General features: G+C 33.9%; 3 protein-coding genes across 4 annotated transcripts; all 3 read left to right on the top strand.

The window, feature by feature from the left end:
* Positions 1-2,584: 2,584 nt before the first annotated feature.
* LOC145222462 (kelch-like protein 28) lies at positions 2,585-10,268 on the top strand. Of its 2 annotated transcripts, XM_080088598.1 has the most exons (13): positions 2,585-2,646; positions 2,716-2,809; positions 2,895-3,018; positions 4,726-4,879; positions 4,957-5,171; positions 5,386-5,529; positions 6,320-6,395; positions 6,456-6,556; positions 7,440-7,635; positions 8,396-8,533; positions 8,775-8,933; positions 9,249-9,393; positions 9,572-10,268. In XM_080088598.1, exons 2-13 carry the CDS (start codon positions 2,748-2,750, stop codon positions 9,687-9,689), a joined length of 1,632 nt encoding a protein of 543 aa, XP_079944724.1. In that variant the 5' UTR covers positions 2,585-2,646; positions 2,716-2,747; the 3' UTR covers positions 9,690-10,268. The 2 variants fall into 2 exon arrangements, with proteins under 2 accessions (XP_079944724.1, XP_079944723.1); XM_080088597.1 differs by lacking the exon at positions 2,585-2,646 and having other exon boundaries at positions 2,654-2,809.
* A 2,406-nt stretch (positions 10,269-12,674) lies between these two features.
* LOC145222474 (uncharacterized) lies at positions 12,675-16,183 on the top strand. The gene is made up of 9 exons (XM_080088613.1): positions 12,675-12,901; positions 12,974-13,117; positions 13,485-13,557; positions 13,625-13,710; positions 14,225-14,423; positions 14,731-14,871; positions 14,932-15,090; positions 15,482-15,632; positions 15,792-16,183. The coding sequence occupies exons 1-9, from the start codon at positions 12,839-12,841 to the stop codon at positions 15,898-15,900; spliced, it is 1,125 nt and encodes a 374-aa protein (XP_079944739.1). The 5' UTR covers positions 12,675-12,838; the 3' UTR covers positions 15,901-16,183.
* Positions 16,184-17,759: 1,576 nt separating this feature from the next.
* Positions 17,760-22,768, top strand: LOC145222461 (kelch-like protein 2). Its single transcript, XM_080088596.1, has 12 exons — positions 17,760-17,875; positions 18,488-18,617; positions 19,245-19,398; positions 19,466-19,680; positions 19,739-19,882; positions 19,961-20,045; positions 20,107-20,198; positions 20,268-20,457; positions 20,628-20,774; positions 21,213-21,371; positions 21,663-21,807; positions 22,163-22,768. Exons 1-12 carry the CDS (start codon positions 17,814-17,816, stop codon positions 22,275-22,277), a joined length of 1,638 nt encoding a protein of 545 aa, XP_079944722.1. The 5' UTR covers positions 17,760-17,813; the 3' UTR covers positions 22,278-22,768.
* The last annotated feature ends 468 nt before the right edge of the window (positions 22,769-23,236 follow it).

The following is a 23,236-nucleotide window of genomic DNA, read 5'->3' as shown; positions in this document are numbered from 1 at the left end:
TGGATAAATCGTTAAAAAAAACTACTACACCCTGAAGAAGGTCTGCTTGTCTTGTACAATTATTTTATGTGTTAAAGATCTGTAGTTATATAACAAACACTAATATTCCAAGTCAATACAACTAAAATCAGCCTCAGTTGCCATCACTATAACCTCAACAAAATGACAAAAATATATCCCACTTATGAAATGTACGGGAATATCTGGGCTTTGTACAGCTCTCTCCATCATCACTGCCTTTGCCGTCACTTCTACTTCTACCTTATTAGCGTTTTTTGCTGCAACGGAATGCATAACACTGTGTTCCTGCTTTGCCCAGTGTACCAGGTGATCCTTCCAATATGGCGGCAAAACCTCCACACAGGCTTCAAAAATCCCCTTATCGTAACGCCTGGTTGCGCTATCCAGGCTTTTTTCTAGATCAGTGGTAGCTCTACCCAACTTACAAGTTATAAAAATGATTTCTATTGCAAAACTTTTCTTTTGTTTGTGGGGATTTCCCTGTAATGGGAGAAGGAGAAAGTAATCTAGAAATAGTTCCGCAAAACTGCAGCCGTGCAAAAGAAACTTTAATTACAGAATCTTGTTTTGTATGCTAAATGCCAGTTGTTTGCAAATTAGCAGAAGTTATCGCATTGTTGCATAATGTTTTATAACATGGTGTTTAATACACAGCATTTAGCCATGGTCAATCTATTAAATTATACCCTTCACTATTTCGCTTTTCATAACGTTTTGGTGCTGCTACACATTAAGTTAATTATAATGGCTTACTAAATTGCAAACTGTTTATTATTGTTTATTAGAAAAAAGCCAGGTTAATGTATTAAACAGGAACTTGTGATCTCGATCTATCATTTGTTGGGAAAATGATCTGGATAAACAGTGTTAATTTGGAATGTTACCCACATTGCATATTTTACTGTTGCAAAAAAACATTTTTAAGAAATCCTCTTCATTATATCATTGTGCACAATGTTTACACAAAACTCATCACAATAATTGTTTAAAGAATTTATATTTCCATTCGTTCGATATCTAAATCATAAGATATTTTCAGTCATATGGCTCTTTTAGAACATTCTTTATAAACGTATGGTGTTTGTATATTGATGCACGCATTTTCCTCTTGTTTATGCTGTCATTTTGGGTACAACTTCAAGTAGAACACAACTTGTTGGTTACTGCTGGGTGACAATAAGGAGTCTATATCTCAAAGCCGTAATTTTTTCTTATAGGCTTATCTATTCTCCAATAGTAATAAACAAGCGTTTAAAAGAAGAGTCAATGTTTAAAAAATTTTGAAACTGATGTTTCGGCAACGCTTTGCAAACTGCACTAAATTTGAAGTATCAAACTTTATTGACATTGTCTATGACCTGCAAAACCTGTTATGGTTGTAATAAATGTTAGATCGCAGGTAATCAAACTCTGTTTTTTATGTTCATGTAATTGGTAACATGCCAATGCTTAGCATATTCTATGTCTTTTTTCGTGACCATGCGCAACTTGACACAAGGATCACTGATTCAGAAAGGCATTTATTCCTTTAGTAGTTGTGGCTGGTCTCAATTTTTGAAGCAACGATCAGACGTTGATTAAGTAAAGGTTATGCTGGATAAATGGGTTATGGTTTCAGTCTATTAATATCAGGTTTAGGCATGCTTAGGATTCTGCACCTCGCACTTTTACGTGTCGTTTTGACTAAGGAATCGAAATAGACAAGAAGCGACATGGCACTTGTTAAGCAAGAGCTCGAGCGTAGACCGTCATTAGGGAAGTTACCAAATTAAAATGTTCGGTCCATTACAAAATTCCAGGTTCCGTCTCTGGCTATGGTGCGATGTAACACTTGTTTTTAAATAGATCTGGGTGCAGGTGGAAAAGAAGAAATCAAGCTGTCTGGTATGTTCCAATTACAAAGTGCATGTGTGTAGCTACTGTTTCTTCAGCACACTTAGGCGATTGCACCATAGCCATGACCAGTAGGAAGCATGACACATTCTGCGCAGTGTGAGATAATCTAGTTTTGACCTTAAAAGTAATACCTTCTATTCTTGGCAACAAAAAAGAAGAAAATACTGCTCCATAGCCCTAGTTGAGCGTCACTGCAACTTTGTTTCAGCTGGGGAAGTGAATATGATAATTTATGTTAATGGCATGTAGCGTTAACATATTAACTGGACTATCACATAATCCAGTTAATAGCATCGATTGTATGGGCAAATAGATGATGCAATTAACTGGGTTCATCTGTATTAAAATAGAATATATATTTCTTGAAAAATGCCATTTTCTAGCCTGAGATAAAAATACGTGGTAATCTGTAAGGTTTATTGACTGACATATTAGATTTTGGTTATTTAAGTATGTTTAAATGAACGTTTCCGTAAGTGTGTATTGCTCATACATCCTCTGTACAAAAAAAAAATTAAAACACAAATATACTTTGAAACATAGTCATAGACCACAACATTTTTAGGTGTGTTTTTTCTGTTCTGTTTTAGTTATACTTTTCTTGAATGCATGTGGGTTTACTTTGCAGATGAGTTTTTCTCTCTTTGTTTTTTTTGTCAAGCAAACTATTGATCTTTAAGTAATTGGTGTTCTGTTACGCTTGGTCATATTATACATTCTATGTATATGGTAAGAGCACAGTGGACCATTGTATCACTTTACTATAATCTCACTGTATTGTGTGTCTATGCTTTTAAGTTTTGTATTGGCTTTACCTTCATCAACTAAGCATGGCACCCATTGATGATAGTGTTATGAGGCACCAAGCTTGGCTGGGCCAACTACTTAATAAGTAAGTTTTTAATGTGAATTTATGACAAATATTTTAAGCAACCTAAACTCTATGTTTTCACAAGTTTTTGTTGTTGTTGATTTAGTGACCGAAATGCAGCTGATTCAACTTGTGATTTGGTGCTGGAGTCTGGGGGAAAACAATTCAAAGTTCACAAAAGTGTGTTGATGCTTGTTTCCAACTATTTCAGGAGAATGTTCACTATTGAGGTAATTGACAGAGTAAAAAAAACTTTGTTGGACTCATAGAATTTACTCAAAAAAAAGTTCTGATTTTGATTAAATTTTGTTTGGTATTAAAATGCTCATTTTTTCGTGTTTCTAGTAAACATGACATATATACATATATTTTTGGTGGTAATATGTTCTGAAGAATTTTGAAACCCCTTTCACCCAGAAATATTCATTTTTAGCTTTAGTTCAAAAATACGAACCCTTATGTGCTAAATTTAGGTAATGGTTGTTTAATATTTTAGCTTGGTTGGCCTAGTGGTTACCTTTATAGCCCATAATGTGTGTACGCTGGAAAGCTCAATGTGGTATATTTAAACTTTAAACCAGAATCTCCCACCTGATTACTTGGTGGATGAAGACTGTAATGAACCTTATACTTATTGCTTTAACTTAAATCACTAAGTCATCCATACTATTGAATTGAAATAAATATATTTTGTCTATGCGGTATCTTCAGTATCTCAAGGCAAGCACAAGAATATCAATAAGTGAAACACACATAAACTCAAGGGTGTAATTTACCCCACCAACTCCCTAAAAAGAGTGCATTTTTTTAAACAATATCTGAATTGGATGAAATTTGGAAAGCTTGTAGAGTATGCCAGTAATAGGTGTAGATTGTTGTGTTCACCATGTAGCCCCAACATTTGCTGCACTAGCCCCCTAAAATGGGTGAATTTTTTAAACAGCATCCAAATTGAATGGAATTTGGACAGCTTGTAGAGCAGTGGTTCTCAACCTTTTTGCCTTCTCGGTCCCTTTTCAGTGTTGTAATGTAATTGTGGACCCCTTAGAAGAAGTTTTCAGTAATTTTTTCCTTTTTTATTAATAAGCAACCAAAACATGGTGCATAAAGTTACAACTACATTCGGTCCAGGACCAAAATTGTAAACTCTTTTTCTGGGTGGCGACATCGGGAACCAACAAGCAAGACCCATTACAGTGTAATGTGACGTTGTTTTCCACTGACAATTTATGTCTGTTGCATCACAATGAGGTTTAGATATATCATTATGCATTGTGGTTTGTCGCCTACGAAGAATGTTTTTAAACAAGTTTCATGCTATTTTTATTCAAATCGAGATTTGTTAATCACATTTTGCGGGAATTAAGAGGTTGTCACGGACCCCCGATTGAGAACCACTGTTGTAGAGTATACTTTGCATGTGTGGGGAACCATGAGTTTCTGCAGAAACAACTAAGGTTATAAAAGACATTGGTTGATATGAAACCCAATATAACATAAGGGTAAGGAGATTTTTTTTAAAATAGGGATAGTGTATATGCAAGGGCAATATGTGTTATGCCACCCTTCTAGTTTATTTTTGACAACCTTTGTATCATGACTAATTGCATAAACATGTGTGTGGGTACCCATTCATTTTTGCTTGCAAAAACAATCATGTGTGTAGATGGTATGGTATCTATAGTAAATCGATAAATAGGGTATAAAAATATAAGTGGATATGTATAGAAACCTTTCTAGTTTTTTTTCTGTTTTTACTCACAGGGAATAGTTTTTTGATTAATAAAAGGTAGCCATATGGATTCGAGTGTGCAATAACACTTTAGTTGCGATTGAGAGAAAAAAAACTAAAACTGACAATAAGCACCTGTATGAAGCAATCATTTACATGGTGAATATAAATTATGTCCTTTTGTTAAATAATGCCTCTTTTAAAGATGAAAGAGAAATATGAAGGCATTGTTAAAATGCAAAAGATTCCACATCAGCGACTTGCAAATATTATTCAATTCATTTATTCTGGTGAAATTGAAATAACAGAAGAAAACATGTTAGATGTTTTGGATGATGCAGAATACACTGAAATTAAAGGTTTTTTGAACTGCTTGATTTTTTGCACTACTTGTAATTTAAAAAGAAAAAACAAATGTCAAATTGTTGTTTTTAAGTTGTCAAAACAAAATGCAGTGCCTTTCTCCTTGATGTTGTATCTCCTAAAAACTGCTTGAGACTCAGAGCTTATGCTCAGCGATACAACCTGGATGATTTACTTAACAAAACAGAGCACATGATGGCCCAAAGCTTTGAAGCTGTCATACAAAATGAAGATTTTAAGCATCTTGAATATGATGACGTCTGTTATATTCTTGACAACAGAAACAAAGTATATGTGTAATGTTTATCTCCTTTTACTGAGGAAAATGTTTTTACTTTGGGTTTACTAAGCATGTAAGAAAGTCAAATTTTTTCATGAACAAATAAGTTGTTTAATGTTATGTAAACCTACTGGCATAAACAAATATGTTTGTAACACTATAAAACACTAAATGACAGTGCTCAGATTGTTTTAGTAATCTAACTTTATTAATTAAATGTAGGGCTGTGAAGAAGCTGTTTTTACTGGAATTGTGCAATGGGTAAATCACAACCCTCTTCAACGTGAGGATTTGTTTGTGAAGCTTTTCTCCAAACTTGATCTTACTGTTATGTTTGTTGACTTCCTGGATGAAGTTTATGAGGAGGTAAAAGTAGACTTTTATGTACAAGTTAAGTTAATAATGTTGACATTGTTATGTACATACTTGTGCCTATTGTAGAGTTTTTAGTGAGACAAAATATTTGCACTAAACTTCGATTCAGGGGTCGCCAACCTTTACTACTGAAAGAGCCACTCAGACCAGTTTCACGTAGTAAAAAAAACACTGGAAGCCACAAAGCCGTTTTAAAATTTAAAATAAAATGCAAAACGTTTTTAGTCTTATGACATTCGACTTTTTGTTGTTAGCTAGTGTTTCATTGCATATTAGACACACTGATATACTAGTCTAAAATTCCACCTGCTTTTACAGTGGAAACATACAATAAATTTATAAACTTTGATGATCGAGTAGCTGTTGTAGGTGTACAAAGTGGTATCAAAATATGCAAAGGGTAAATTAAATATCACCCTGTCTTTGTGTGGAGCATTGCCCAACCCTTATAATTAAATTAATAGCCGAAGTGATGGTGACAGCTGTGATGGCAAAATACTTCTGCATGTTTTCTTACACATTAGTTTTGTTGATAGCAAAGACTTCAACATCTTCTGTGGTTGTTTGTTTGTCTTTTTATTCTTGTCAGGTTGGCACATATGTAGGCAGTATGGTCACAATAAATCCGCCATGTGGTTGTCAGTTTGTATTGCAATTCAATTTTATTTTTTGGACACATTAAATGTTTTGTTGATGTTTAAATCAAATTAATTAATCCAACTCTAGACTTACGATTTTTATTGCCATGCTATCAACTTGTAACACATTTTTTGCTGCACAGAACTTGGTGAAAACCAATGTGGTTTGTTTAAACCTGCTTGCCCATGCTGCACTAAAGATGAACAAAAAACATTGTGGTAACTTTTTTTGTAAAATGTTAGTTATAGTGTGAGGTAATTTGTGTACTTTTACCAAAGGTGCAATTCAATCCAAAGAATTTATTTTAGTTGGTGGAGAAGATACAGAAAGAGATTGTGTTATTTATGATGTCACCACTAAACAAGCAAGGCTTCTCCCGGTAGGATCTCAATTGTTGTAAACAGTTTATAAACCTTGGTTTTCTATAAAAGCATCAACTGCCACTAAGAGCGAGGCTTTTATTCGTATTAGCTCTTGACATGTTCTAATTTTTTAAAAAATTTGTGACCCCGGGTATTATCTAAATTGCACTTATGACATTATTTTGTTAGTGTAGTTAAAACCTATTCTGCATTCTCTGTATTTTGTGTATGTTTTGTTTCAAGATTTTTCTTTGTTTATTTTGTTTCAAGATTTAAGTTTGTATTCTGCATCAGTTTTAGAAAACTGCTAATCATGCAAATGCTAATAAATAAATCTACTTACAACCTAAAAAACATTTTGCAAAGGGTTACATGGCCTGTGTCACACCTTCTATGGATTACCAACACTGCTTTTATAGACAAAGAATTAGTGAAATGAATTCTTAGACAGATACTTTAGTACATTAGTTCTCAAACTGTGTGTCCTGATGTCCTGATGCCCAGGTACACCGTTTCAATTTTTCAAGAGCGTTGCAAAATAGTTCTGTTATGGTATTTTTAAAACTTAAAGGTCAGTTCAAGTTTTTGGTATACACAAACCATTTAAAGCCATATTTGTTCTTATGTGCACACCTTCATGGTTTGGATGGTAGTTATTTAGGTAGTGGCATCAGTTTAATGTAATTAAAAACAAACACCTCATACAAAAATATAAGTTTAAGCTGAGGAGAAGTCAAAGTTTTAGCTTTTTGTGGTAGTTTTTCACTTGAAAAATGCTGCATTAAACTTTTTTCTGCTTTTTCTGGTAAAGTTATGCAGTTTTGTTTGTTGTCAAACAAATCTATCATAATACATTAATACAAATGTAATTCAAAAAAATATTATTGATTACATGAACAGGAGCTTCAAAAACCGCGGTGTAACACAACATCAGTCAAAGTTGGAAGTGAAGTTTATGTCATTGGAGGAGCCAAAACTGTTGGTGATAAACCTCACAAAAGCTGTGAAATGCTGAATCTGAATGAACAAAGTAGATGGAATGCAATACCAGATATGAGGATAGCACGCTTGAATTGTGGTTCTGAAGTAATGGAAGGTGAGGTTTCGTGTATAAAATGCAAAACAATTGCTACTGATGATCAGTTGGTTCTCTAAAAACATGACAAACTTCCTGTAACATCATACAGGTTGCGCCCGCTTTTTTGACAGAAGTGAATCTTAAACCATATGTCAAGATTTTCAAAGGCGTCTTACCAAAATGAAAATGTCCATGACACTTATAAAATCTGAATTTTGTCCAGTTTGTTTATGAAAGATTTTAAGAGTGCCACAAACACAAAATATTAAACACAGTGGTCCTCAATCTTTTTTTACTCAGCAATGCACTTTAGGGAACTTTAAACACAACACAATCCTTTTACTGTTTTTTTTACCAATGTAAAGGCCACTACCACAATACATTTATGCATACTAAGTATTTACAATTAATTGTGAAAGTGACAGTTGTTGATGTGCAGCCAAACGCTAAACCCATAATTTTTTGGCGACAATAGTCCGTCACAAAATCATAACTTGACTTGCAGCAAAGTAAGCAGTATGAAAAAAGCATACAATGTTGTATATGTAGCTGAGAATTAATTTGGGGAAGCAGTAAAAATTGTACAAGTGCATTTTTTGTGTTAAAAATGCCAATGTTACCCCCAAAGTGATTTGACAACTAACGTTCCCCTACACACACACACACAAACTTTCTCACTGAAATGAAGATTTCAGACAATGACTAACAAAAATCCTGACCACTGTCAAAATCTAATATGAGAATTATGATAGCATGTGGTTATTTATGATTCTTGCAGAATATATCTATGTCACTGGAGGTTGCAATGAAAGACCTACTAGTTCTTGTGAAAAGTATGACATACACAAGAAAAGGTGGTTTCGAATAAAGGACATGTTGCATGAAAGAGAATCCCATGGGACTGCTGTTTACCATGGTAAGCAGCATTTGTAGAAACCAGTAGATTTTTAAAAAAAACAATAACAACAGTCACTATACAGATTTATAAAAACAAACAATACAACAACTACATTTGATGTACCTGTAATTTTTGTTTGTTGTAAAATTATTATTAAATATTACATGTTTTTTCAATATATTTTTACGTATTTTTTTCAGCAAGATTAGCTTACTGTACATGTCTCTTTACATTTTTTTAAAGCTAATTTTCCTTTTAGATTCACTTTACTGCATTGGAGGTTGGGATGGCAAGCAACGATTGTCTTCATGTGAATGTTTTAATGCAATCAATGATACATGGAATGAAATTGCACCTCTCAATCGAGCGAGAGATAATTTGGCAAGTGTTTTGTTGGGAGGAAACATATATGCAATAGGTATTTGGATTTTTTTGATACATGTAAAATAAAGATGATTACATATTACATAAGTACCTTTGTTAGCAACACAGTTTTCATGGTTTAGTTTAAATCACATTGGGTTCAGTCTGTCCTCAAGCTAGTTTTTTGTATGTTTGCAGTCTTTTACACAAACAATAGTGAATAGCATTTACATTTAAAAACAAATGATAAAGTTTAGTGTACATGTATTTGAAATAAATGTTGATACTGTAGGAGCAAACTTACATCAATGTGTAACTTGTGATTTATCTACTGTTCTAGCATTGTTTTTATTGTTGCTGTTGCTGACAGGAGGTTCTATTGGTGATCGATCTGTAAATACAGTTGAAAAATATGATCCAAACACAAATAAATGGGAAATAGTTGCATCACTTTGTGTTGCACGTTCAAAGCCATCAGCATGTGTGGTTGGAAACAAAATATATGTTATTGGCGGGTAGGTTAATGTATGATTACACAATTAAGTATGAATGATAACAAGAAGTCAATTATTACAGTAAGTCACTAATGTAAAATGGCCACTGTTTTCATGTATTATGAACAGAAAAATTGTAAATTATACACAGAAACTATGATGGTATTCTACAATTCATAAACTCTTTAAATTATTGCAGCTGGGATGACACAAATAACTTGAAATCAGTTGAAGTGTACAATCAAACTTCGGATGTTTGGTCAATTGCATTCAAAATGCAGATCCCAGTTTATGCTGCGGCAGCTGTTGCAATTTGAACAGTTTGTTAAATGTTTGTGTTTAACCTTACTGTAACTTTTATATCAACAACTTGTTTTTAACCAAGTAAAAACTTCAGCAAGCAAAAAACAAACCATAAAACATGTTAACTGTGTCAAAATTTCCCTTAGCTTACAAAAATAAGCTTGTATTTGTTATTGAAAGTATGGATTTAGGCTGTTTTTGCAACAGCTGCAAGAATTGTTTCTTTTTTGCCCTTGTTTTAGATTGCAATGATTTTGTGACTATTTTTTACATGTAAGTCTTCATTTCGCTTTTGCACTTTCCAATAGTGAGTTTTGTAACAATAGCAATAAACATGCCCATTGTGGTTTGTGGCATCACAAGGTGTCTAAAAAACATTGGCGCCCTTAAATCACAGTCTGCCAGGCCCATTGAACCGTACCGAATATTAGGCATCTATTGATGTTTGCAAAAAACTACCATAGTTACTTGACACCGCATTTGAAATCAATTGGCTTTTAACGTGGAAAGTATGTTGTACAGCTTTAAAGGTTTAAATTTTGCTTGTATTGCTTTTACGTGGCAATCAATAAATGATAAACAGGCGTCCCATATTGTAGTAAAATAAACTTGAATTACAATGCTATCAGGCTATTTTGACAAATAGAAACATACTCTCAGCAGTTAGCTTACATTAACCCATTGAATTATGCCTTTACGCCCGAGTGTCGTTCAACGATCACCAAGCATAATAACTTCTTTGTTGTTCATACAGTGTGTCCGGGAAGGCTTGTCTACGACCAAGTTTTAAACCTTTGCCATTCAAAGGATTTTAAAATTAGTCAAAAAAGATATGTTTGTGGTCGTTACTGTTTTGCTTTAGAGATTAAATGAATTGTAGACTTTGAACAGCTTTGTCCTTAAATTTCCGATAAAATGTTTTTCTTTTGCAATCTGCTGACTGTACGGCCGTCTCGACAAGAACTAAAGTGGAACCGTTATAGTTTTAATCTATATTTGCGCATTCAGTTGTATTTGAACTGCGGTTTAGAAGCAGTCGAAATCCAGTGCGGATGTAACCAGTTGCTTTTGTTTGTTTGTTTTGAGGCTAGGATATAACATGTTGGCCTTGGTTTTGATTTTTGGTTTAATTTTCGAGTGCTGTGTGCATTAAACCGGAGTCAGATTTATTAAAAGATCTTTATTGTCATTTAACTGCCTGTGTATCGGACTTTAGACTTCAAATTCAAACATTTTTATCACATGCAATAATAGTGACATTTTACTCTCATGTTTATGTCGTGACCGGATCGCTGTATTAGCCAAGCATTTTTTTTTATCTCAAATCAGTTCAAGTCTTCTTAATGTTGATGTCGTGCTCAAACTGCAAGTAGCGCCGTTGTGCCATGCTTTGTCGAAATATAGTCTTGGAAACTTATCTGTAGGCTAGTGTTTGGCGTCATATAGGTTTGGTATGTTCAGCGATCAGCTTGTATATTCAAGGAGTCAGATATACGAAGTGTATCAGGAATTGTCTACCCTTAGGGTCAGTACACATGCAAAGGCGCATACATGTAAAATACGAGAAAAATCTCTGAATCCCGCAACTGGATGTCATAAACCAGCGTAATTGAGCGGTAAATCACCACTTTGGCACTTTGGCAACGCACAACGAAACCAAGCGAAATTTACCGTCAACAACCTGTAAGTTATAAAAATGATTTCTATTGCAAAACTTTTCTTTCGCCCGTGGGGATTTTCCCTGTACTACATGAAGAAGAAAGTAATCTTGAAAAATGGTGAAACAAAAAAGCATGTCACTTTTACGTCCGCTTGGTGCACCTTTATAACACTTGGCATACTGTAAGGATATAACGTTGTGACTGTTGTTTTTGTTTTGGGGATAATTTTTGCATCTGTTTCTATTAAACCGGAGGTACAGTTATTGCAAGATCTATAAACAGTCACATTTTTGTGTCATTATAATAGATTTATAAATTCGTTATATTTTAGGGCTGGGGTGGACAACCTTTTTCAACGTAGGGCCAAATACTGTTGCGGTGATTAGATCACGGGCCGCACCTTTATATAAAACAATGTGATTCTAGTTCGTTGCATACCAAAAATGCCTTGCTACAAGTAAAATTCGCATTTAATTTTAGCAGCACAATGTCGCTGAAAAATAGCACTGGGCACACTAATCTGCTCCAAAAAATATAATAGTTTGGACTCGTTTGCCATTACATTTGAAATCCAAGTGTCGCTGCGAGCCGCATGACTTTATTTAACGGGCCACATGTGACCCGCGGGCCGCAGGTTGTCCACCCCTGTTTTAGAGTAATTACTTGCTGCAACTTGATTGTGCTTTGACAAATGCAGGTGTTCCAGTTACACAAAGAAGTCACAGTGAGATAGGCAGCAAATCCTTGCATTCAGTTCAAATACATTTTTGGATTTAGATAGACCAGGGAGGCCCAACCTTAAGCAATATAATTCATGGTTTATTACCGAAGGACAACTTTGCATTTTTCTGAGCCATGTTTTTCATTTTTGTAGTAGATATGATTTTTACAGGGCAATGGGCACCATTTGTATATTTGATCCAATACTAATCTTTTTAATACAATGCTAAGAAAAAAGTTTGGGCCAAAATGAATTTTAATTAATACACCCAAACCAGTGATTTTTTGAGAAAAACAAAACAAAGCAACTTGTGACAAAACAAAGAGCATGTCGAATATTTGTGGTTTCAAAATATCAACATATCCTAATGATTAATTCTTACAAATCATCCATGCACACCAATCTGCTCAATATGGTTGTTCTTAAGAGATCTTGGGCATGCAGGGCCACTATGAAAACTTTGGGGTACAAATTTTTAAGAAAAATCTTGCATGTACAGCTGCCATGCTCTACAGACAACATTGTTCAAAAACTTGTGACAAAACAACAATTAAAAATTATTAAAAATTATTTCATAATTTCTTGTCAATTTAAGGTGAAACCACATGTTACTGTTCTTTTATTTTTAGCTCTCAAGTCAAAATGTGCAGATTATTTTTTAAAAGTTATTTCTGCTGACAATTGCCTAAAACTTTGGGCTTATGCTCAGCGATACAACCTAAAAAAGGTGCAAAATAAAACCAAACATGTCTTAAAAAACAACTTCACAACCATAGTAAAAATGAAGGACTTCTTACTACTGGACGTTGATGATCTGTCATTTGTTCTCAAACAAAGAGGCGAAGTATTTTTCAATGTGTTTTGTGTTCATTTAAAGCATTCAGCATTAATTTATTTAATGACAAAACTGTTTTAGGACTGTGAAGAGGCTGCTTTTACAGGTATCCTGCAATGGGTGAGTCATAACCCACTTCATCGTGAGGAATTATTTGTGAGCTATTTTTGTCAACTTGATCTTACTTTGATGTCATCTGACTTTCTCAAACGACTTCACAGGGAAGTATGTATGTCAGTTTTGTGGGTAAACCATTTCCTAAACAACTAGGTTTCTTAAAGCAACACACAGTGTTTTGTTTATTTTAACCTGTTTAATGTAGTTTTTCTTTTATTGTCGGCCATTCCTAAAATATACTATGATTCAACTTTTCGAATTTTAGCATTTATAACTTGTTTAGCATGTTTTTTTATTATTTTAACCAAAATTCACAAATTTATCTAAGCATGTGCAAACAATTAAGATAGTCTCATTATCGTTAAGAGACAATAAATAGCATTTTTGTGTCTATCATGGCTTAACTTAAACAGTAATTTATCAAGTAGTCCAAAGGACCAATAATTGCAATAAAAACCTACTTTCATTTACCTAGAATTTGATAAACAACAGTCTGGTGTGTGCAAACAAGCTAGTGGATAGTCTATTTGAACTTAACTATCCAGCTTGTAAGTATAATATATAAATATAAAGAAACTGAATTCTCACCCCTAATTCAGTAAATCGTGTTTTAAGATAACTTTGTTTTGATTGGTGGTGAAAATACAAAGACTGATTGTGTGAAATATGAAGTTTCAAGCAAACTATCATCTCATTTACCAGTAAGTGGTGTTTTTGGTGCTGGCATGCTTTTTTGTGGGGATAATTTAGTTTTTTGCAATAACATACATGGCGGAAAAAAGGTCGAAATCGGGGATGCTCAATTCCTGAAATTCAGTCCTACCCTCAAAAATATTTTTTGTTGTTGACAAGTGGACATAAAAGTCCAACTAAAATTGTATTGAAATAAAAAAATGTGTCAGCTTTTATTAGTTTGTTGCAACTGCTGACATAAAAGCATATTTAATCTACTAGGCTGACTAGGGACTACACAGGTTAATGCACAACTTCATGTATGTCACACACAATTTGAGTTGTTCTTACTTTAATTTGAATGCACATGTAATATTTATGTGTGGACATTACAGTCATGTTAGCATCCAGTTTATGTCGTGGATGTTTGGCTTGAATCCTTATTTTTGATCAAACTCTCTTCACAACACTATTGGCTTACTCTTAGCAGAGATTGTTCTTTGTTGATCATAATGTTCTAAAATGTTTCCTTTTTATAACTAGAAATTGATCCACCCTCGCTGTGGATCAACATCAGTAAAGCGAAGAAAAGTACTTTATGTCATTGGAGGGGCTGAAACAAGCAATGGGAACAATCCTCAGAAAAGTGGTGAAATGCTTGACTTGGTCAAACAATCCAGATGGATTGCAATGCCAGATATGTCAGAGGCTCGTGATGATTGTGCATCCGGTTGTATTGGAGGTGTGTGTAAACAAATTGCTTCCTGTCTCACAAGAACTGACTACACAAATGTGTAAAATAAGTTATTACCAATCATATGCATTTATATAAAAAAGTAATATAAAATAAGTCTGTAATCTTGAAGTAGAGAAATAAAGGTTAACGAAATTTCAGCTTTATCATTGTATATATTTGCAAGTAAGATAACATTAAATGGTCTTTAACTTTTGGACAAAATGTTGGCCCCTTAAATGGTTAAAATTGTTTAAGTATATTTTAACATTTTAAGTTAATTTAATGTAGCTTGGGATGGTATAACTTTTCATAGATTATGTCTATGTGACTGGAGGACTTAAGTTCAATGAAGCACTTTCAAGTTGTGAAAGATTTGACATCAACAATGCCAGATGGACAAGGATAAACGATATGTTGCATGCAAGATATGGACATGGCAGTGTGGTGTATGAGGGTAACTCTTTAAGTTTCCAGAAACAGAATTTTGCATTTCTTAATTTGTAACTTTATTTAGGCTTTCTTTATTGCATTGGTGGGCAGGATCACAATAAACCACTATCCTCTTGTGAATGCTATGATGTGGAAAGTGAAGAATGGTTTGAGATTGCACATCTCAATCAATCACGTTGCTATGCTGCATGTGTTGTACTTGATGATATGATATATGCAATAGGCAAGCATTTATAACCTGCAAATGGCATGTATATAATATGAAATCCTTTAAAAAGTAGATTTGTCACATAACAGTCAGAATCAAACTGACATGTTAGTTTATTTTAAACAAACCCAAAGCTTGAATAAAATTATCTTTAGTAAGTGAAGTTATTGCAACCAACCTTTAAACATGCTTGATGGCCCTTTTTAGAGACAAGGCCCCTAAGTTGAAAAACACTTTACTAATCAATTTTATTGTATACCTGATCATCAACCCTATGTGCAGAGTAGTTTGGAACAAATAGTAACATTTTGATTTTTTTACAAGGAAATTTGATTTCTTTTAATGTATATTTTCCTTTTTTGAAGAAAAAACATTTTAGGTTTCATGTAAACATTGCATTTTGCAGGAGGTCTGGGTGGTGCTAATAACAGACCCATCCTAACTGTTGAGAGATACTGTTCAGACATAGACCAATGGGACTTCATTACTTGGCTGCCAACAGAGAGTGCCCTTTGTACTGCTTGTGTAGTTGGAAGTAAACTTACTGTTGTCGCTGGGTGAGAACTATTTTTTGATTTATTTAAAGTTATTTAATAAAAGGTAAGTAGTAAATTTTTCAGCTTTTTTCCCCTACATCTGAGGTTGACATCTTGCAGCCTTAAGTACAAGAAATTTTGTAAGCTTTTTAACAAAAAAATTGTGTTTGTTTTTTCTAGTAATGGCGAAGATAAATCAGTACATGCTTATGATCCAACTTCAGATATTTGGACAAAATGTTTCGACGTTGAAAAGGCAGTCTCGGCAGCAACTATGGTTGCATTATGAGGCTAAGACATTTTTATGCAGTAGCTTAATCTACACATGTAATTTAAGCTACTGTTAATATCTTCCAGTGCTTTTAGCTTTTCTTTTTTTTAAATGTATCTTGTTCAGTAGCGTTTCACCTTTGACTTTTGTGCATTACATGTTTAGTTTACCTATGTAATACTTTTTGTACAATAATTAGTTAACAAATATTCTTCCTTTTGTTCTATCATACTTCCTTGCTATGCACAATTTACTGCTCAAAACATTTTACCCATAAGTTTCATAATATAATTTTTGTGCTTTGAACATGTAAAAATTCCTGTTGAATAAAATCGCTTTTTATTTTTGTGAAAGTTTTTGTGCTCATTCTCGGGTATGTCACCATACTAGATGTAAATTTTTTTTAGAACATTTTACATTCGGAGTTTTGCAAGTAAAAACTTATAACTTCCCTTTGGCAAAGTTGTTGAAACCATTACCAAATCACATAGACTCATTATGCAGTAAAAAAATTTCAATTTTTGGGGGAAATCCCCACAAAGCAGATAAGTGTTCCGCAATGCAATTGGTTTTATAAGTTTTAAGCTTTGGATATTTGTAAAACACCGTAGGGTTTAAATTTCACAGAAACTTTAAATCAGTTTGACCGTTTTTTTAAACAAAGCAAGTGCTTTCAGTCATTGATACGACCTGCAGAATTTTCACTTTGGCGAAACAGCAGATTTTAATAAGGGGGTTTTCCGATTTCCGTCGAAATTTTCAGATTCCCGTCGCAATGACGTTCCCGTTTATGCAGACAACTGGTGCTTTGCCTTGTATTATGTTTTGCATGTGGCATATTTATGAAAGAATTTGTAGAAACTGTACAAAGTTTACACAGTGTCCTATAAACCTTTCTTAATGCATTTTTGTTGCTAGTTTGACATAGTGCTTTCTGTTTCTGTTGTTGGGCAGTGTGTCTTAAATGAACAAGAATTTGACATCACTGCCAGCTTAGCCCTAGGTCATGGTCACTAAACATCTAGCTCCCAAAGGAAATAAAATTTGTTGTCAAATTAACTATGTGATAATATTTATTTAGCTTTCCCTAGAGGAAACTATGGGGCAGCACGCTTTCTTACTTTCAACATAGATTTCATTTTTAATTAATTGCTGTCTAAACAAAAATTAACATTATAAAAATGTACATTATAAAAATTAACAGGCAAGGCTAAAAATGTGCATGTTAAACAATCATTTCTTTGCGGAAGGTACACTTATGTATTCCATATAATTTTACATTTTATTAGTCACACCATCTAAGTTTGTGAGATTGTATCATTTAGCCTAGTTAGTCCCAACCAGGGTAGTCAGACCACTAGTGGTAAGCAACAAGATTCCTGTGTCAAAGCTAAATCATGACTTACAAAATATTGTGTCCCATGACGTTTTGCTTGCATTAATCGGCTGATGGAAAGCAAACAGTAATATATTGCGCAGTTGTGTGATAAGCTCTTAGTTGTAGAGTACATACTACATTTTTTGATTCTACATGTAACAGTGGTCTGATTCAAAAGCTATTTTCCAAATATGGGTGGTATGCATGACCAGAAAAAGGTTGAGAATCACTGATTTAGCGAAACCATTAAAATTCCCATGAACCACTACTTTTAAACCAATGCATGCATTTGGGCTTTTAAGTTATATTGCTGAAGTAATGTGACCTGCAGAGAAAGAAATGTGGTGACCCCAGACCCACCTGTTTGGTAACCTCTAACCCACATGATGTTTGGTGACCTCTAACCCACATGATAAGACTTGAACAATCTGACATCATACAAGATCTAGGTATAATTACTTTAAAACCACTTACCCTGATCTTATTTTTAAAAGCTTCATGATTAAAGTAACTATTTCAAAAAAATTGAATAGCACCACACAAATATTGGAACATGGAAAGTACTGATAAAGATGTGATTATTCATCAAGCTTGGTTGGGTCGACTCCTAAGCAAGTAAGTTTAAAAAAATTAAGTGTTGGATTTTATTTGCAACATACATAATATTCCTTTTTTGTCATTGTTATTTGACGTCACAAATAAATATTGGTAATTATAATTATTGTTCGTAAACCAAATAAAAATATTAACAAAAGCAATAGACCTTTTTTAATTTTCAGTTTAGCATGTAAGTAATTGAATCATGTGCGTCAATTAAATTATGTTGGTCCACAGCGGTTTGTATGGGCAAACACACAAGAAATGTTTAGAAAATTGTTGTGGCACATAGTTGAGTGTTTTCACATGGTGAAAAGTAAACATTGCGACCAATACCACTAAAACAATCACCAAGCAAATAAAATAGCTGCCCAACATAAAATGTTATTGAGTGCAAAACAGTGAAGGACACACTTGGTGGATAAGGGCTGACTGCGCTGCAACTGCAATGTATTATAAAGCATTATGTGACTGGGGTTCGCAAAAGGGGACTCTTAAATTAACCTACCATTTTAGGGATAAAGGGCAGGGTTCGACAGGAAAGTAAACCACCAAAAGAAACCCTGTCGGATAGTTTCAGGCCCTGGAAGGAAGAAAGTTAAACTTCTACAACAGTTTGATGCTTTGTAGAGATCGGAGTGCAAGGGATTCAACCTGTGATCTAATACTCTCATCTGAAAAGAATAATTTTCCTGTTCACAAAAATGTCATGATGCTTGTATCAAAATACTTCAAGAAGATGTTTACTACTGAAACTGAAGTGCGTTTATATTAGAGATGTACCGAATATTCGGTTTGCCGGCCGAATCGGCCACTTTTGCAAAAATTCGGTTTCGGCCGAATAATTTGTTGCGATTCGGCCGAAACTGAATCTTTTACTACCACACATTTTAAGCGTTAAGCGTGTCTTTTCTGCTAAATGCCAACGAAAATCCTGTCAATTAATATATTTTTAACACATTATCGTTTTTTCCAACTGCAGACAACTAATTAGCAACTTATTGTCGGGTTAGAAATCATGCTTGAAGCTATGTTAAACCCCACATAACTGAAATGAGGACGAATCAAACTATTCCGCACTAATTGCCTGGTAGATGAACTAATGTTTTCATGTCAAACGCGTAGCGTACGACTTCGTGTGACGTCATAAATGATTCGGTTGATTCAACCGAATTTATTCGGCAAAACTGCTGAATATTCGGTTTCGGCCGAATCGAAATTTCGCCGATTCGGTACATCACTGGTTTATATTAAGTTTGCTGGAAGTGTATTACAGTTTTTTTTTGTTAATGAAATGAAATACAAGTTATCTATACTTCTAATAAAAAAACTACTATAAAATACTAAGTGCTACTTGACTTATGTGTAAAACATGACACATTTTTAGTTGAAAGAAAATTATGAAGGCATTGTCAACATTCATCAGATTCCACATGAACGGCTTGCAGATATTGTTGAATTTATATACACAGGTAAAATAAAAATCACTGAGAAAAACATGTTGGACTTTTTGAATGATGCAGAATACACCCAAATTGAAGGTAAGTCATACCCTCCTAAACAGTTTTCATTTCAAACTTCTTTTTACATTCAAATTTTGCGTTTTAGTGTTAAAATCAAAGTGCAGTGCATTTCTTATTAAACTTCTTTCTGTTGAAAATTGCTTGAAACTTTGGGCTTATGCTAAGCAATATAGCCTGGATGATTTACTGGACAAAACAAATCAGTCGATTGCGGAAAATTTTGCGACTGTTGTACAACAGGAAAGTTTCAGGCAACTTGACATTGATAATATGTCCAGTGTCCTAAAGAATAGGAGTCAAGTAAGAATATTTTACCATTACAGGAGCAAAATAATATTTCAGTGATAATTCTTTTTAGAGCTGTGACGAAGTGGTGTTTACTGGGATTTCCCTGTGGGTGAATCATAACCCCCTTCTTCGTGGGGAATTTTTTGAAAATTTTTTCTCTCAACTTGACTTTTCCACAATGAGACTGGACTATCTCTATGAAATAAATGTCCAGGTAGAGTTATCATGTATTTTTTATTCATTTGTTTTTAAGTTGTTTAAAAAAAGCTTAATATGTGTTGTTTTTTTACAGAATTTGGTCAAAAACAGCCTGGTGTGTTCGAACATGCTTGTTGAAGCATTAAAGAAACATGCTCAACACTTTCAGTCTGTTGCAGGTGGTGCACCCTTGTTATGGTTTTTGCATAATTTTTTTAATGAAGTACTAAATGTTTTTAGCATCAGAAAAATTTCTAATGATTGGGGGGCAAGATTCAGAGACACGTTGTGTTTCTTATAACATGTTTACAAAACAAGTCAAACAATTTCCAGTAAGTTGGTACTGTAATGTAGATTAAAGTTCTGAATATTTGGGAATAAATGGTGTTAATATTAAACAGAAACTGAAAACTGGAAGAGCTGGTGTGACATCATTAAAAATTGAAAGTGATGTGTATGCTATTGGAGGATCTAAAGCTGGAAAATGTTTAAAAAGTTGTGAAGTTTTAAGCCTACGGGGACAAATGAAGTGGAAAGCACTATCCAATATGTTTGATGCTCGTGATTACTGTGGCTCTGGCTATATGGATGGTATTATGTTTTGTCTGTAAAACACCTTTATGTCCACTGTTTATGTTGTGTTAAGTTGGAATCCAAACTTCATTTAGGCAAACATTTTTTCAAGCTAAAAATACAATGGAACTTCCAAACCAATTATGTCATCACCAATTAGAATAAAAGTACGATTCTTTATTTCAAAGATTATATTTTTGTAACTGGGGGTCACTCTGGAGGTCCACAAGTGTATTTGTCACACTGTGAAAAGTTTGATATTGCCAACAATGAATGGATGAGGATAAGCAACATGCTGTACAGACGATATGGACACGGAACTGTTGTGTGCAATAGTAAGTTTAAAAAATGCCGTAACTATAAAGTAGTATGATGGGATTGGCGATCAGGATCCTCCAAACACTTTTAAAAATTTGATTAAACAATAAACATACTAAATTTTTCTAAAATCAATTGTTCTTTTTGTCAATTGGATAACAGGTAAATAATAATAGAAGCTAATCTGACTTCATTTCTAACATTGGGGACACCTGCTCAAAAACCTATAAATAGTCTAAATAAAAGTTTTTCATGTTGCAAAACCTTGCCAGTTGTTATCTATAAATTCTAAGTACAATGTTTTGGTGCCTGTTGGAAACAACATGTATAACAACAACAACTGTTTTTGCTTAAAATGTTTGTTTTTTTAAGTTGTAATGCAAAATATGTTTTGGTCTGTAGTATATTGTTTGCCTACTTCTATTGCATGAATTTAATAGTGTTCTTTTTTACAGATTCACTTTATTGCATTGGGGGACATGATGGCAGCAAGCGACTGACTTCATGTGAACGGTATGATGTAAGAATCGGAAAATGGAATGAGATTGCACCACTTAATCAACCCCGTCATTATTTGTCTAGTGTTGTGTTGAATGGGTATATATATGCAATTGGTAAATACAGTTTGTTTTATATACAGGTCCTTTTTATTATTGTGGAATTAAAAAATATATGTTTCGTTCTTTTGACAATTGTTTTGGATTTAAAAATGGTATGCTTGAAAACGTTTATTTCATGTTTTGGATGGCTTATTTATGTTAAAAATGCCATAAAATGTAACTTCTTTAGTAGACTTAAGTTTGCTGTAACTATAGTAGATGGATTATGTAACTATAGTGACAAAGAAGGGAAAAGGCTTCTTTTAGGAATTTAACTTCGCTACCTGTTTATTTTGTACTGTACAGGAGGTTATGCTGATAATGGCAGCCTGTCAACTGTTGAAATATACAGGCCAGAGGTGAATCGATGGGAGGAAGCCAACCCATTGAAAGTTGCTCGTAGTCGCCCATCTGCTTGTGTTGTGGGCACCAAAATCTTAACTATCGGCGGGTGAGTTGCATTGTAGCAACTTTTACCTATAGGTGACATTTGGAAGTAGGTTAAACCAACCATTTGTAACCTTTAAGTTAAACTGACTATCCTGGGATTGTGTAAACTTCCAGTCTCATAAAAAAACTTTATATATATGGTGCAACTTCAGCATGCTCTGCTATTATTGAGCAATTGTGCCCACCACTTTTATGTGCTTTTAATATTGCACAGCTTTTTCTGACTTAGTGATTGTTTTAGTGCAGTTAGTTGCCATGTTTTCTTTTACCAAGTGGATTGAATTCAAATACGATGGTGCTTGAGCATACATTGAGCATCAATTTTAGTAAACTGATTTAGTTGTTTACTTTTTAAGCTATAACCGTGGAGCAATATCATCTGTTGAGATGTACAGTCCAGCATTGGATACTTGGAAAATCTTGTTTGAAATGGAAAATCCTCTATATGCAGCCTCTGCAGTTGCCTTTTAAAATGTTTTTTGTTTGTTTACCTGTTAATCCAAATCTATAGTACTGACAAAACATTTGCAAAAATTGTGTTCTTTGTCCTAGTAATACCCATATTGCGTGAAGTAAGTGAGTCTGGCACTGTATTTACCCCTTTGGTTTTCTTTTTGTTACCATTGTACTCATGATATTGATTTTATTTGCTGTTATGTTGTATTTGGAGCATTACCAAGTTTTTCAATTATTTCTTATCCTGTTAACCTTTTCTACTTTTAAAGATTTGTGCATTTCATGAATAATGCTAGCATCAATTAGTCTGATTTAGTTTAAAGTTTTTTAGGTTTGTAAATGTTTAGGTAAATTGACAGGAGGTTGGACTGTCAATGTCAAATCCACTGTATGAAATCTGCACTTTTTGTCTTTTGTTTGTTTTGCTTTTGTATGAATGGTTTTTATCTTCCTACCAGCAACCTTAAAATATGCAAAAGAATACATATTTTCTTTTATTGCCTAAAGTTCGGACAGAAGTGTCTCATTGGACATGCTTGAGCCTGTAGCTTCCAATAGGCCAGTGGTTCCCAACCTTTTTTGTTATATTCCTCCCTTCGCCCATTTTCGAACTATTCATTGCTCCTCATAAAACAAACAAATATAACATAAAAAATTATAGCAATTTGATATAGACCTTATAATTAGGGATGTCTATTCAGAATCCTTTACCAAATGTGAACCTGGTCCAAATTATAATGGACATAATAATGTACATACAATAATATTCTGTAACATTTCCAATGTAATTTTTTTGCAGTTTTTATGAAATTCCTCCCCTGAACTCATCAAATTCCTCCCTAGGGAGGAATTCCTCCCCGGTTGGGAACCACTGAGATGGGCAAATTAATTAATTCTTGGTAAAGATATAATTTACCAAGCAAAATAATTCCTCTCAACCGAGTTTTTCGCACTCAATACAACAGCCATTCCAT

The sequence above is a fragment of the Phallusia mammillata genome, chromosome 4 (genome assembly GCF_965637545.1).
Source record: "Phallusia mammillata chromosome 4, kaPhaMamm4.hap1.1, whole genome shotgun sequence".
Lineage (NCBI taxonomy): Eukaryota > Metazoa > Chordata > Ascidiacea > Phlebobranchia > Ascidiidae > Phallusia > Phallusia mammillata.
Note: the sequence above shows the minus strand (reverse complement) of the source record. Positions and strands in the feature narration are given on the sequence as shown.

Bases quoted from the DNA above. Each gene is read 5' to 3' on its own strand.
- LOC145222462 (XM_080088598.1), top strand. From the start codon at position 2,748: ATGGCACCCATTGATGATAGTGTTATGAGGCACCAAGCTTGGCTGGGC. The intron at 2,810-2,894 runs GTAAGTTTTTAA...TTGTTGATTTAG, and splicing joins CTGGGCCAACTACTTAATAA to TGACCGAAATGCAGCTGATT. The intron at 8,934-9,248 runs GTATTTGGATTT...TGTTGCTGACAG, and splicing joins AGGAAACATATATGCAATAG to GAGGTTCTATTGGTGATCGA.
- LOC145222474 (XM_080088613.1), top strand. From the start codon at position 12,839: ATGAAGGACTTCTTACTACTGGACGTTGATGATCTGTCATTTGTTCTC. The intron at 13,118-13,484 runs GTATGTATGTCA...TCATTTACCTAG, and splicing joins TCAAACGACTTCACAGGGAA to AATTTGATAAACAACAGTCT. The intron at 14,424-14,730 runs GTGTGTGTAAAC...AACTTTTCATAG, and splicing joins TGCATCCGGTTGTATTGGAG to ATTATGTCTATGTGACTGGA.
- LOC145222461 (XM_080088596.1), top strand. From the start codon at position 17,814: ATGGAAAGTACTGATAAAGATGTGATTATTCATCAAGCTTGGTTGGGT. The intron at 19,883-19,960 runs GTAGAGTTATCA...GTTTTTTTACAG, and splicing joins TCTATGAAATAAATGTCCAG to AATTTGGTCAAAAACAGCCT. The intron at 20,199-20,267 runs GTAAGTTGGTAC...AATATTAAACAG, and splicing joins AACAAGTCAAACAATTTCCA to AAACTGAAAACTGGAAGAGC.